At 34.9% G+C, this 16,462-nt stretch overlaps 1 protein-coding gene and 1 long non-coding RNA gene across 2 annotated transcripts in view; one reads left to right on the forward strand and one right to left on the reverse strand.

The window, feature by feature from the left end:
* LOC116174167 (RYamide neuropeptides-like) overlaps window positions 1–16,462 on the reverse strand; it is a 73,935-nt gene that overhangs the window by 8,893 nt on the left and 48,580 nt on the right. The window contains exons 3-4 of the mRNA XM_031492012.1: window positions 14,272–14,389; window positions 5,911–6,051 (exon numbers count right to left, since the gene is read on the reverse strand). Coding sequence (XP_031347872.1) covers window positions 5,911–6,051; window positions 14,272–14,389 — 259 coding nt within the window. The remainder of the gene's footprint in view (window positions 1–5,910; window positions 6,052–14,271; window positions 14,390–16,462) is intronic.
* Window positions 1–16,462, forward strand: part of LOC116174169 — a 29,482-nt gene that overhangs the window by 4,968 nt on the left and 8,052 nt on the right. Inside the window, exon 2 of the long non-coding RNA XR_004146052.1 lies at window positions 2,049–2,074. This is a non-coding gene — a long non-coding RNA (uncharacterized LOC116174169). The remainder of the gene's footprint in view (window positions 1–2,048; window positions 2,075–16,462) is intronic.

Below are 16,462 nucleotides of genomic sequence, written 5' to 3' on the forward strand. Positions count from 1 at the left end.
TTATGTTAGTGACTGTGCACTACGAAGTGTAAACCATTCTTGCTTGTTTAAATTTTCAAAATCTTTCTAATGGCAACCTTATAGCTAAGGAGTATTCAGAAGACCCCTTTTCAAAGGTTCTAACGATATACAGGGTGACCCCGCGGATCATAATTCCTTTACCATACAAGATACCGAAAAAAAATGTAGGAGCAAAATTGGGCACAATTATCGTCGCCGTGTGCTGTTTATCTTATGGAGTTGCGTGGTTTTTTTTTTCTGCCAGTGGACATTTTGTACCTTTGACTATCCAGAGTTATAATTTGTTTAGGCGGGTTTCATTTTGAAATTTAATAAAAATATAACCTTTGGCCAATTTTCTTTTTTCGATAAAGTATCTAAAGAAATTATGTGAAAGTGGAAGGGGTCTTTTAATTAGTCTGTGTCTCAATTCAACACTTAGCCCCTAAAGCAATTTAGTTTCTCTGAAAAAAGATTCGAAAAACAGTCAAATATTGAGGAAGTATCGTAATAACAGCGAAATCGCTAAAGTGAAGGGTATAATATGTTAGATAAAAAATAAGTACTTTTCGATTACTTTATAAATCTGCAATAAAATATGAGGTGCTCTGTGAGAAACGTAAGTTTGATACGCCACTAGAATACAGCACGTTTAAAAAATGTCATAGCGAACTATGGTTTTAGTGGAAGTCGAATCGTGTTTCGAGTTAGTTCCAACATCGCGCTTTTATGTTATAAATTATGAGTGATAAATACTAATTAACTGTTATAAATTAATCCACTTCAATACTGTTATTATTGTTAATTGGAAATAAATAAATCACATAATGAAATTTATGTTATATTACTTCTGTCCTTACAAAATTTTGGTGGCGTTCTTCCAGAAAATTTCATTTTTGTCACTGTCACTCTTAATGAAATCGTATACCCTCACTATCCTTCATTTGAAACCACACGACTCTACTAAACATCAAAGCGAGCCCAATATTTTGACGAATTGTAAAAATGGGGTGTCAAGTCAACTGATCTACCTCGGTATTCTGCTGAATAGGTATAAAGTGGTGTTAGTTTCCCTTTATCGTCGTGTATAATACAACACCTTATTTTATAGCAGAAGCCACCTAAAACATATAAAGCTTCTGGAAATTCTGAATTTAAGTTAGGCGCAATACAACAATAGCAAGTTTAGGTCTCCCGTCCTTTCAATGGAAACAATATTGTCTTCTGTTCTTAACTGCATTTCGTGCTCCGCGTCCCATTTCTATGACAGATGTCATTGGAATGCACAATCATTTGTTTCACTCTGTGAAAGAGAGACTCATTTAAACCTATTAAAATGCTGCTCTAGAATAAAGTTCCCTATATCTGAGCTTAAACTAAATCCGGACAAAATCCTCAATTATTGACAAGTTTATCTAAATATGTCAGTATCGGGAGGTATGAGATAGGGAATTAACATACCTACACAAACCTATAACTTGAAATGTAAAGGGATTACTGGCCTATAGCTTTACTGCCCCTAGTCACTTTACATAATTATCCAAGGCACTATTCTATATAAGTAGTGGTAGTGTTCGAAAGAGCCTCAAGAAATTAGTTTATAGTTTACGGACGGATATACATTCGACAATTTATCGGTTTTGTCTGATGGTTTACAATTCTGCATGCACTTTTGATTCTGCAATCTACACTACATCGATTGTTTGAGCTTTGCTCATTCAAGCTCCACTATAAATTTTATGTTTTATAAAAAATGAGCTGCTGTAGCTATACATCTGGGATAATCATTAAGACTTCATCTGTATTAATAACAAAGCTAATTCAGATGATATCAGCTCGGTCTCTAAATACATGAAGAGATTATTAACAGTACGAAAACGGAAAGCGGCAGAGATAAATATTTGAGCACGATTGAGGGGTTGATGAAATAATATTCTTAGTCATTAGTTCGCCCCCTTCAAATTGAATAATCGATTCTTTGTTAGTGTAAGTGCAGTTTTATCGATATTTATATGTTTCACATTTTAAGTATTTCATTTGCTTTGCAGGTGGGACCGACGCACAGATTTTGGGGGTGAGTATTTCAAGCATTTTAAATTTATAGTAATTGGCTATGGCTATAATTATGATGCTGTAAACAGACACGCTAGAAAAAAGTAGGATTTATTTTAGCTGTTGACTGAAAATGTAATAAAAGGTGGATTGCAATTTTGAAATTCACCAGAGGCACACTTTTTTATCTCGATAAAATGAAAATGCGACATTCTGTATTTGGTGTATTTGACGTTGGAGTGAGATTCCAAACGTTTCAGTAAATTACTATAGGTATTTCCTGCAGTTTGTATTCCCCATAGTTTTCTTTAATCTCGAAATGACTGAAATTATGCATGTATCTATTTTTACCTGCTTTGTTAGATACCCACAATTAAAAAAAACTTTTTCTTATTCGTTCCGAATTGTTCTACACATTCAGTGTTGCTGCGAGCATGAAATTTATTCACCTCAATTTTAATTTTATATACCTACGTTGAATGAACCGGAAAGTTTCTATTTGAAAATGTATGCGAAACTTGTTGGAGAGTTTGGAGGTATACCTACAGCATTGTATCTCGATTTCCCACTCCCATTAACTTTTGAACTATCGCTCACCGCAGTTTACACTTGGAAAGTCTTTATTAGTGAAATTGTTACACATTTTTCCTGTAAATTTATTGAACTATATTCCATAATACACTTTCAAGGAATGATTCAAATGATTAAAAGTATCGGATTACTGCTTTTTTGTTATCTTTGTTTGTACTAACGCATTACCTCTCCAAAATGGTGCCTATGTATATGCTAATGCTGTAACGCATCAATTTCCCACTCCCTGCGCGACAAAACTGTAATATACAACGAGGAGGTTGACTAGGTCTGAGCCACCCCATTTCGTGTACTTGATATTAAATTGTATAAATATACCCTTCCTCTGGTTATCTTCACCATTTCCAATTCGTCCATAGCTTGATTTAAAATTATTCCTAATTCTATCTATTTAATTTTTTGAAAATGCAGCTCAGAAATCAAAATTGCAAGTAAACACTGCTAAAAAAATAACAGAAGATAATGATTTGCAAAAATCAAATTTGGGGTAAATCTAGTAATAGTTGCCTGCGATTTTCCCCTTCTACCATTAGTCTAGCTAAATATTTAAAAAATCCCCACATTAAAATTTGACGGGCATTTTATATTACCTTTTCGCAACCGATCTTTTCCCCCTATTTCGACTCTGACCGAAACTGCCTGTTACCAAAGGGAAATCTCAACCGGAAGTGATTCGCGGCCAATTTGGCGCTTTTTTCCTAATTGAATGCTAGGTGACGTGGAAACACCACCAGTATGAATAAATACACGTTTTCAAGCATGGTGAATCTAAAAATACATTCGAAAATTAAGTATTTTACAAGATGGCGGCCAAAAATATCTTAATATTGCCATTTTCATTTAAAAACTAGCTTAAGATGTCTACATACAGTGTTATTTATTAAGAATAGTCCAGTCATTCTATGCCAAAAAACGGCAAATAGAAAAAAAATCATTCGTGTAGTTCCAATTTTTTCGTGAATGCGTGGTTCATCGTCCCCTAATGATAGTGTAATAAAGTCCCGAGCGATTTTGGTGCCGCCGGAGGGTGGGGAGGGGGTACAGTTTTTCGACTTTATCCCGAAAATGGGGGGTCGTAGGAAAAAATCAAAAACCAAAAGTTTTCTACAACTTTGTTTTTATACTTTTTTTTTACACAAAACTCATTGTTTTCGATCTACATGCTTTTGAAGTTGAGCAATTTTCAAAAAACTCTCTTTTTCCGGTAGAACCTGAACACTTTTAACGTATAAGTGGATGGTTGTAGGATATTAAGTTTCCTTCAAGAATCATTAACATGTGTGGTGTTTATGCTTCGACATTAAATGAAATTTCGTGAGCGAAGATACTGTCTAATTCGGATATACGTACAATTCCTCTCCATGAGAGAATCGTCTACGTTCTCTTAATCTTCTGCTAGGATTGACGGAGAGTTAAAACAGCTCCTTTGACTCTTGGCACAGGCAATGGGGTAAAATATGTCAACCTTCTTGCACCCAGAGGTGGCCCCAGTTGGTAGTAGAACAACGGCAAAAAATGGTGTGTAAAATTTCCAAGTTCAGCAGTGACTGGAGAAATAACTCCCTCCAGAACAGTGGGGTTGGAAAAGAGGCGATGATGGACACCTTCACAGAGTAAGGAACACAGCTCCGCCAGCCCCAGAGGAAATTTTAAAAGCCATTTTTGCCGTTGTTCGACCAACTGCAGGGTTATTTGTGGGTGGGGTGGGTGGGCTGGCATATGTTGCACCATTACCTGTGCCATGGAGAGGAATAATACGTATATCTGAATTAGACATTATCTTCGCTCACGAAATTTCATTTTTTTTGTAGGTAAAGTCGAACTGTCGAAGCACACCACCACACATTTCAATGATTCTTGAACGAAACTTAATTCCCTATAGGAAAAGTTCAACCGAAAACTGAGTTTTTTTTTAAATCGTTCACCTTCAAGAACCCGTAGCTGGAAAACATTGAGATTTTTGGAAAAAATGAATAGAAACAAAGTTGTAGACAATTTTGAGCTTTGGATTTCGATTTGATTTTTTCGTGCGACCTCCAATTTTCAGGATAAAACCGAAAACTCCACCTTCAACTTCCTTCCCACCCTCCGGCGGCACCACAATTGCTCGGGACTTTATTATATATCAGGGGATCTTCAGCCACACATTCCCGAAAAACTACACAAATTAATTTTTGTATATTTCCTAGAATGGCTGGACTAGAAGTAGACGATTTACGTGATTTGTTTTTCCCAACGTCTACTTTTGAATGTTGAAATTCTTTCTGAAGGACGCCTAATTTTATGCAACTAAAATAACTTCGTAAAACAAAGGTCTGGCTGTCACATTAATTTGAATACTGTTGCTTGGGTTTCCGTGTTTGTATTTTCGTTTGTGCGCGATGTATTCAACTGAAAAACAAGTTGATGTTGTCAATTGGGATAGTATAGTACAGGAGCGTAAGAGATTTTTATTTTCCGCCAAAGCAACAATATTCAAACTAATTAATATGGCAGCCAGATGTTTATTTGTTTTAAACAGTTATTTTGGATGCATAAAATTAGGCGCCCTTCAGAAGAGATTTTGCCTTTTGAAAGTAGATAATAGGGTTTGAATTTCATCTTTAAATGAGTTCAACACATTCATTCATTTTGCAAATTCGGAAATTTCAAGAAAAAGGATTCGACCTTACTGTTAAATGCTACGTCAAAATTTGCACTTTACCCGTTATTGACTACAATATCAGTTTCTGCCCTATTTTTCCTACTCCTTGCTAGAGCTAGAGCTCCTTTGCTAAATGCGACGAAATTATAATTCCTAGTCTAACTAATCAAAACTTTTCCCAAGTAGGGCCATACAGCAAAAATTTAACCATTTGTTCACATCTTACGTTGGGGTACACGAACTGATCCGTGTAGCTGAGAGACATTCGTTCAAATATTAATGGCGTAAAAGGAAACGCGAGATAAGTCCATATGTAACGTAGTGTATCCTTTTTACTTTCAACAAAATTTATGTACGTTAAGTGAAGAAATACTGGCAATTATGAATTAAATATACTCCATTCCAATAAATAAGATGTCCCAGTGGCATTCGAGTTTCGATTTGTTTCAACACAGCCATTGCAAAAATGTTCACGAAATTGGAGGAATTGAAAATGTATTTTCATAAGGCGATTCTACGTATCCGATTTTCCAATAGAATAAGCGAAAATGTACGTACGACGAATTTGCATAATGCAGTTATTACCGTAATGTCATTTTGTGTGCCTAGCGGAGTCTACTTACTTTTGAGCACAACGATAAAGATTCGAAAATCCAGTGTAAGCGCATGATAAATCTAGATCTTCAACGTTGCCACATAGTGGTAGTGTGTCGGTTAGGTATGATAGAGGCGCGTTGCTCATTGTACTCGATCGCTTGCCGTATCTGAAAAAAAAAGTAATCTAATTAGCAATGAGGAAACCAGAATGGCCGAATGGGATAAAATACTGTCTGATCAAATTTTGTTCTCAACTTGTTATCTGCCGCAAAATTTGTAAATGAGGCCCTCTCTCCCTCCCCCGAAATTAATTAATAGTGTACTTATTGTGTTTCATCTACGATTATTAAGGATCCTCAGATCCTTTATAATGTAGCGAATATTCTAGAAATCCCGATAGACATCAAGGCGCCATGAAAGATAAAAAACGAAGGCGAATGTGACGCAGTCTTTCCGAGAAATATAACGTGTTTGTTCTAGAACACTCTAAGCGTCTTTGAGCACTCGGGAACATTCTCGAGAGAATGTTGTTTGTGTAAGTGCGTGTAATTTTGTAGTGTGGTTTTGTTTAGGTATTGCTGATGTTTGTCTTGAGTCAGTGTTAGATAATTCATTGTCAAACTCTTTTTGAAGGGATGTGAGTGTTTGGTTTGTGTGGTTATTTGTATCTATCTATTATGTTAATAATTGATAAACCTTCAATCTTAAACCATTATCAAAACTAACCAAATTAATCTCACAATTCCATTCTCTGTAAATTGAGATTTTCACGCCAAAGAATTTAAATAAGACACTAGATGCTAATTACAGAAAACTGTATTATCTAAGTACCCCTGCAGTTCCAACAAACGCCACTAGATGACCCTACATAGAAAATTACAGAAAACTACGAGGGTTGGGGATTAAGTCATTGCAATTTTTTTGGCAAGATTGTAAAAGACAGTAAGTGACAGTGCACACTGAATTGTCAAACACAATTTAATGATTATTGGTTACCTTTATATGTACATTTTTATTCTTACACCATATTTTACACTTATTATACCGTTTTCCATATATCTTTTGAATTTTGGAGGCAGTAGGTTTCTTTATAACTTGTTCTTAAGAATTTTAAACGATAATTTCTATGCCGTAGTTTTAAACTAGAATCTTTAAATCAAACTGACATTTATCATTTTGCGGTCCCAATTTGACATTACAAGGTATATTGATCAAACAAATTTTTAGAGCATTTTTGGAAAAAATACCCTATTATATTCATTATGGCTGGCTAGCTGTCCGACTGAGATCTCAGAATTACAATAGCTAGAGACTTCAAATTTTCACTAAAAGCTTTCTGTTATAGTGCAGGCACTAGTCTATTTTGAGTTAGATTACTCGTCAGATCGATAATTTTACTTTGCTAATGAAATCTTGATATGCATGACCAAAAATGCGCTTTCATCATGCATATGCTGATTTACAACTTGTTTCTTTCAAATTTGCACTTTAACATTGAAATTCAACTACGTTTCGGGCAACAATCTGCACCCTCGGTATTAAAACACACACTTTAGTCCCTGCTTTAGTCCCTTGGTATACAGGGTGACAATTTGAAAACTTACCACCCCCCATATCTTAGTAAATAAACGAGATATTTAAAAAAATCAAAATCCGTTTCGGTAATTCGGAGGGGGAATCACAATGACATAGTTGGCGACGCACCCCCTCCAACCCCCTGCGCCCCAGCCACCCCAACTTTTAAATCTTAAATAGTGACCCCCCATGTGTGATACGTCGTTGGAAAGCTCTGAAAAAATGCTTTCCAACCATACCAAATAGCATTACATTTAGGTTAGTAATTATCGTGCAAATCAAAAAATAGATAAAAAAAAAGATATGGGGGGTGGTAAGTTTTCAAATTGTCACCCTGTACATATAATATACTATTATAGAGTACGTAACGTGGTTAAAAATGAATGATATAATGTGATGTTGTAGATCTAGTCAAATTCAAGTTATCAAGATTTTGAAATCGGTAACAGGTTATCTTCAAGCCAAATGTAACCATTCAATCAGTCACAATTTCTTCGTATGGTATGGGCATTTTGGGTTTGTTTTGTGTTGTATCGGTGGTGACAAAGGTAAAAGGTATCCCTAAAATGCTATACAATGGTTGTTAGGGTAATACTACATCACAAATTAATCATTTTATTTTGTATTTTAGGGGATATAAGGAACCACAAGAAATAATAAAGAACACAATATAATTGGGGATAGCGGTAGGAAGATAAATGTGGACAGTCCAAATAGAACCTCGTATCATATTTGTATAACAAAAAATATCAGTATTTTGTAATATTGCATTCGTCGTATGGGCAGTCACGACAGAATTTGATGTCGGGGTCAAGAATCTTGAACAGGGAACAACCAGAGGTCGCACATGATCTCAACACTCTTAGACGACCGGTTGAATCATTATCTAAAAAGAAATGGAGATTTTTGTGTATTCCATAAGATATTACTTACATGAATAATAAAAGACACAGTAACTGCCGTCACATGAGACAGTTTCGGTAATATTGTTGAAGTAGCGACAGTCATTAATCTCTTGAGCGGAACTGGTCTCCCTAGCATAGCAGTAATTGCATGTTCTACCTATTTTTAGATACTGTTCGTGCATACAATCATAAATAAACGTGTCGTTACATACCTGACTCAACACCTACAAATAGGAGAGCAATAGGAAGCAATACAATTTTAAGATACATGTCAACACAACACTCGTAAGTCGTAACTCGTTATGGGTAGTTGCGCATTTATACCTACCTGTCAAGAGGTTCGATAGATTAGATACAGAATTGATAATTGGAAGACTTCTCAACACAGAATATGTAGTGAACATTTGGAAGGAAAGGAAGATTAATAAAAATTAGATGGATCTGATGAAGTCTGTACAATTCAAAGAGTCAAAAGGATTTGAACAAAGCGGAAGAATGTAGGGGCTGATATATTTGAAGAATTTGAAGAAAATTAAAGAATTGAGCGCAATAGAAAAGATTTTTTTACTCCATAACAAAGTACTTGATTTGCTACATGTCGAATTTATCAAGAGCACACAGGACACAGCCAAACAAGATAAATAATTTGATACGTGATAAGTATAGATTGATAACTAAGAATTCGCAAATAAAGCACTTAAAATTAGTGATACAATATAAATTTATTCTCGGAGTTAAGTGTCTATTGTCATTTTTATCAAACAAATGAGCATTTAGTCTTCCCAATGCAATTCAATCAAGATTTTAACTTCTTGCAGATTTTGATTTTGTGTCAGTGATTCTTGCACCAATCACCAATGTACAGATTACTATGTTTCATTATACTTCGTACAATTTAACTAAAATAGGACAAAAACCCCTGGGCAAATGACCCCTATCCAGTAACCCCGATTAACCTTCGGATAAATAACCCCCCGGACTTCAAATAGCCTAGTGTCCAACACTGCTGGGTGTCACTAAGGGCTGGTTGCACAAACGTAGTTTAATCTTCGTTTAAATTAACGAAATGGATTAAGACATATGATTAGTGGAAATTTGACAAAACGTCAAATTTCAACCAATCCTAGACCGTAATCCACTGGTTCATTTCAAGCTAGGTTTAAACTGTCTTTGCGCAACCGGCCCTAATAATACTGATAATAATGAACTAATGATAATGATTATATAAACCCACCATTAGAAACCTCACTGTACAATTGAAATTCTCCCAATTTAGCAAACCCCCAATCAAGAATGATCGATGAAGAAACTAATTATTGAATCTTAAAATAACTTTTCACAAATAAATTCGCACGTATAGCGCCAAGTACAGGTAAAACGTAACATATAACGCAACTCTTACCTTCAATAAACCCTGGAGTAAACCTAGATATTGACGCTCAGTTAAAATCAAAAGACCGCCCAAGCCGCAGGGTTCGGAATACCGGGTGAATACTTTCAAACCGAACATAGGGAATTAACATGGGAAAACAGTTTTTCGCAGCTTGTTGCTCCCCAAATTAACTTAGAGGGTTCATTATGGCACCACTGACAAGAAGATTTTTTTCTCATCTAACTAAATGCGAATTAGTTAAGTTTTATTTGTATTTTCTCATTATTTTATCAAAAATTCCCAAAATAAAATTAAACTCAGAAAATCATGTAGCAATGACCCGTAATCGCAGATAAAGCAACAATTACCGATGGAAATTGCAGTACAACAAATTACAGCCGAAACAATAAAAAGGGAAAAACGCAAATGCATATTCTCACTAGGAGTGTGTGCGAATCCAGTCCACTAATTACTCCATAATTCCCAAATTATGATTCCTATCCTCAAAGATAAATAAATTTGGAAGATGGCAATGGCATTTAGGATTCCATGCATCTTACCCTTTCGGCAAAATTGCGTGGTTAAATTCCATCAATAGATGGAGCCATCTATCAAATAATTTTAAAATATATGGGGGTCTTTTAACAAGTAATAAACCGTAAACAATAATAATACTTCGTAATGGAAAAAATAAATCGTTACAAGGCTGTTTAACCTGGTCGCTTCTGTGCGAATTCCATCGCCCGAAGGTTTGAGATCTGAGCCCTAGAGTTCGTAGAAAACTATGGTTTTTTTATAGAATAGATTGCTGTATACTTTTTAGCGCATTTCCACAAAAAAAAATGCGCTATTGTGGCCACTTTGTCCGTCCGTCCGTCCGTCCGCTCGTTTTGCGACGCTACTAGTTCTTTATCTTAAGAGCTATTGTTCTACTTTTTTCGCTATTTGGTTCGTTATGGTGTCGAGTCTTGTACCAAGGAAGGAATTTTTTCTGTACCGCTTACAAAAAAAGTTATTGTAAAAAAAAACAAAAAACCGTTTTTTACATGTTCCATAATTTTACACTTTTGCCGTTTATTAACGATCCTAGAGATCGTTTATAATTTTGCATTACTATCTGTCGCCTGCCGGTTGGTCTCTCCGTCTGTTCCTTTGTCTGTCTGTCCATCTATCTGTCCGTGTGAACGATAACTTTGTTTAGAAATGTTCGATCGCTTTTACATCTCCGTTAGTTATGAACTGAATTGCATGAAATTCAATATGGGCATAGATTTAGCCATATAATACGCAATGCCAAAAGTTGAATCGAATCGATTCAAAATTCACAGTGCCCTTTTCGCATCTCGACCATTTATAAACCGAATTGCAAACTTTTTTACTTATAAAAGTATTTGAATGAAATTTGATACATAGGCACTTGGAATAAAGGAAAATCAAACGCCAATTTCAAAATTTGGTTTTGCGCATGCGCAGTGCCAACTTTTTTTATTTATGGAAGAATTTAAACGAAATTTGATACATAGGCACTTCGAATAAAGGAAAATCAAACGCCAATTTCAAAATTTGGTTTTGCGCATGCGCAGTGCCAACTTTTTTATCTATGGAACCATTTAAGTGAAATTTGATACTTAGGCGCTTGGAACAAAGGAAAATCTAACATTAGTTTTAAAATTTAGGTTTGCACATGCGCAGTTCCAACTTTCTTATTTAGAAAAGCATTGAAATGAAATTCTTCTCATAAAGTGAAATTGAAGTAGCACGTCAACAATGGATTGCCCATGTGCAACGCTATCTTTCAAATTTGTGGCCGGATTTTTACGATTTTAACAGAAGTTGCATCTTACGATGGGAAATGAATGCAAGTGGAAATGCGCTTTATATAAATCGTTTACGATTACTTTTTTACTTGTTTTATATGAAATTATACACGAGATACCAGCACATTTGAAATATTGACGTGCGATAAAAAAATTCATTTGATTTGCTCGTGTAATTAGGACGCATTAACGCCATAAATTTGATGAGGACGTCCATATAAATGACGGGCTTTTTTTTAATTATCCCCCAATAATTGACACCCACATTGGCGTTAATTGGAACGTGACACTTACTTATGCCGAGTATGAAATTGATAGATACGCTTTACTTTGCGACTTATTTTTTATATTCTCAAAATTTATTCATCCCTAAACATTGTGTACTTAGTTTCAAATTGCATTTTCCGCAACTAAGAGGGAAATTTATATTAATAATATTCATCAAACTCCGGATTTCCAAATCGAAAATGCTTTTTATTTCAACGCTTCGGTTCTGATCAAGTAATATCGCACGCTTCACGTCACTATTAGTTCGATAATTACGTTGGCGTTAAAATTTAATTTGTGGGCATAATAATCTTCAGATATCGAATAACAACCCGTTGTTCATACGGCTTATTGCATTGCTATCATACGTAATACCTGTTTCACGTAAATTACTTCCCTTTCGGTGTCTTTAACCAGATTTATATCAATATTGTAGTGGATTTACAATCAGACCGTTGCGATTCTGCATCGATAGGAGAAAATAATAAATTAAACAAATATAGCAAACGAGCTCCTGGGTATGGCTTGGCTGGCATTACGTATTATATGACTAAAGTTATGCTCATTTTGAATTTCATGCAATTCGGTTCATAAATAACGGAGATGTCAAAAGGGCCTACTTTATTTTTGGACCTCTAATGCCAATTTACAAACTCCAATCTACAAATTTGATAAATTTAATCGTAAATTCGTTTTTGAGATATCGTGCTAACGGACGGACAGACAGACAGACACCGCAAAACTATAAACTTGCTTATTAATAAACTGATTTCGCAGCTTCGATTTCTCTAGCTTTATTTACCTAAGAAAAATCTAACTTCAATCTTTTAATTGATTTCTAATTAATAAATGATGCATTGCCACTCTCCTCTTCAAATAATCATATGTACCTACGCAACATTATTCACAGTTTGTTTCTTATACTGTGCGATCAATATTGAGTTGCTGCGCCGCTTCAAGAAATTATGACGTTAGTAATCATTTGCCGCAACAGGCCTGGTGCACCAATACTAAAACATAACCTTAAAGTAAACTTTTGACGTTTAACCATATTTAACCTAAATCAACGATTTAACCACCTTGTAAGTTTCCAAATTATGTGGAACTACACGAATAGCAAATTACTACAAAAATTGAAACGATTTTATTTCTTTTACAACTCATTAACATCGAAGTAATTGGGCAAATTACATGCACACTATAACAACTGTTCGAAGTGCTTGCCACCATTATTAAGACATCCACTCTTTTCTTCATGTTTTCGAAGACGGCATGTAAGTGCTGTTGCGTAATGTTTCAAACGGTCGCTTCTATACCTGCTCGTAATTCGGCAATGGTGTGTAAAAGGTTTCGAATACGTTACCATCTCGTAAATTTGCATGCAATAATTTACGGTTACTTTAAAGGATAGAAGTACAATTTTCTCCAGGCAATAGCGTCACACGTTCCGTATGAGATGCACGTTAGTGGGACAAATTGTCGCAGCTGCTTTTTCCGACTTTGCTCAAGACGAGCAACATCTTTTACCACCTCCTTATTAGCAATCACTAAGCGGCCAGGTGACTTCCCAGAAGCAAGACTTCCTGTATGTTAAACCGCTCAAGTACACGATGAGCATTTCGGCGTATATTGTTGTAATCCTCGTCATGGTTGACATTCGTTTATCGAAACTCCTGTATACACAAACGTATCGAGTACTCCCAAACTCCACTTTCGTCTTTAGTCCCATTACGGAAACAGGACAGCAAACGCATCTTATTCTCTTCTAAAGTAAAAGGCTTGTCGGAGTAAACCTATTGCCTATTACACGCTACAACTAAAAAAACGTTTGTTTGTAATTTACAAGTAATTTACCCACCTTGTAAATATTCGAAAGAAACTGGTAGTCTTGAAAAAAGCCGTTTTGAAAGGGACGAAAGTATTCGAATAAGAATCACAAATCATGGTTTTGGTTTGTAAAATTATAGGTTATGTTTTGTATTGGTACACATATACCTGGTTGCGGCAAATGATTACTAATGTGATATTTTATAAGAGCGGCGCAGCATATGATTATTGATCTCCCTGTACTTTATTTCGTATTATATGTATTGTAGAATGTCGTTCATGCTTCAGTTAAATATGAGTGAGAGGTGCCTACGCTTTTGTCGAATAGCAATGTTTATTACGAATGCAGTCGACTGAAGCTAAAAGTAAACGTACAAATTGATAACATCTTTTTTATGCGAATTCCTGGAGTGTATTTTCCCATATCATAAAGCCGGAAAGGCAACATTGCGTAGTAATTCAAAAGGACAATAACTGCGCGATGCTCATTTCACATTCTTTATTTTGTGTTTCGCGATACTGTTCTACATCTCGCATGGTTCAAATGCATTATATTATCGATCGACAGCATGTGAGAATACAAGGTTTTGTTTCGAAAGCTCATAAGAAAGATAAAAGGTTTACCTGGACGCTAAGAAGAATTTGTCCGTTCTCGGTGCGACAATAACGTGCTTTGCTCCGTTTGTACCACTCGTCCCTCCGCCTCCTCGACCGTACCTCGATGACATCAGAAATGGTCTATCTGAAAGTAAATTTATACATTTGTATTTTGAACATTAAAAAACACACCGACTTGAAAAAAGCCGTTTTGAAAGGGACTATGATAACATCCTAAAAAGTCAAACTTTTCGTATTCACCCTGTATTTCAGAAACAAACGTTGCTAAGATGGATTCTGTTTGTGGTATTAAAAGTTTCACAAAAATCGTCTCGATCTTTAAAAACAGCTAAGATGGCTACTTTTGAGGAACATTTACCAACTTCCTAAAGTTAAATAAGCGCCATATTGGATTTTTAGATTACTTGATAGATTTTTAATTCTCTTTTCAACGCTATCATAGCATAAGATTGAAAATAAATACCAGTTATATCAACGGTTTTTATATGTTAATCAAGTAGTCTGTGATGAATTAAAAAAAAACAAAACAAAATCTATTCGAGGCAACAAAACAATGAAAATAATTATATCAGATGTTTAAAATACTGGCCGTTTTCCGAAGGATTTCGCCGACAGAAATTTCCAATCTACAACTCCCTTCTTTGATTTTTCCGAAATATTGTTGCCGAGCGTGCTCGTTTCATGTGCAGAAGGGCATTCTTTTTACGAGAAACAGTGATATTAATTTATTAATGTAAAAAATTAAGGGTTGTATATCTTTTAAAGAAAAATAGTCATAACTTATAATCTATTGAAATTTAAAATTTATTAAGTAAAATTGAATCTGTGTTTTCTTAAAAATGTCAACCTCTTGGCAAGTTTGAAGCCACTTGTATTGCGTGTATTTTTACTATTTATGAACCCATTGACTTGTAAATTCTTCAATATAATTTTATATGTGACATTACTCTCCGATTGCATATTAAAACCCCTGGTATTAATTGCGGTTTGACCGAAATTGGAGACAACTTTTGTTTTGCAATGCTTATATTTTTTAAGATTATTCAAAAGAGCAAACAATTTGCTGTACGACCACAAAATATGCATATGGCTGATATACATAAAAATGGAGAAATTCGTGATTCAATATTTAGACAACTTATGAAATCTAGCATGCCGTGTGACCCTGACAGCAGACGGCAGTCGGCATGTTAAACGATTTCCACGGCTATCTCGCTTACCTTACAATTTTCTTAGTCAATTTTGGACCTATTTCGTTTTAAAAGCCTCAAAAGCAAAATAATCTCCACACCGGACAACTTTGCTGACAAACAAAGAGTTAGTCTCAAAGGATTTACTTATATTGAAATATGAATTAATCAAACTTAGCCTCCATCTACAGTCCTTTAAAATATCAAGTCCAGTGCCCAAAATTGCATTAATTATTTGTGAAGTGGTTACTCTTTAATTTAACAATCCTTTTAACAATGAACAAGTAACGTCTCTTTCACTTTTTACGACCACAGCATAATTCTTAACCAACTATAAATTTGAACTCAGTTAGAACGCTTTCACTATTTAATATTAGATTAAAAAAATAGAAAATAAAATTCTATTTACTTCTAATTGGGTTTCATACAGAAAAATTTCAACAGGTTATAACCAAACTTAGAGAAGAATGTCTCTTTATTAACTTAACAATAAAATCCTAAACTAATCAAAATTACTCTAGGCTAATTTTATCGCTTCGTTAAATGACAAAGGGAAAAAATTCCACGATCATGTCTTCGTGTTAATATTATAAAGGACACCTAATTCTTTTGGAAACTTATCTGAAGTAATTTAGAATAAAAATTTTGTTAATTCTTTATTTAAAGAATCCACTTTGCCTAACTCTTAAACTGCGCTAGCTAATTCGAAAAAAATAGTGCCATTAGAAGCGACTTAGAAACTAAATCCCTTTAAATGATTTTTTGAAACGCCCGATTTAATACAACGTAAAGCCAAAGTACTGAGTACACTCAATCAGATTTACTCATTTATTAAGGCCCGGCATTTCCACGTCTCAATAACTTTATTCTCCGAATAAATTCCATGGATACTATTGTCGACACAATCGTTGAGATGGAAAAGCTGACCCTAAGTAGGTTAATACAGGAATAATTTCCTTTCATCGTAATTTAAGTTGGGTATGATTGTATGCTCCATTCTGTACTAA

This window comes from Photinus pyralis, unplaced genomic scaffold (assembly GCF_008802855.1).
Source record: "Photinus pyralis isolate 1611_PpyrPB1 unplaced genomic scaffold, Ppyr1.3 Ppyr1.4_LG1, whole genome shotgun sequence".
In the NCBI taxonomy this organism is placed as follows: Eukaryota; Metazoa; Arthropoda; class Insecta; order Coleoptera; family Lampyridae; genus Photinus; species Photinus pyralis.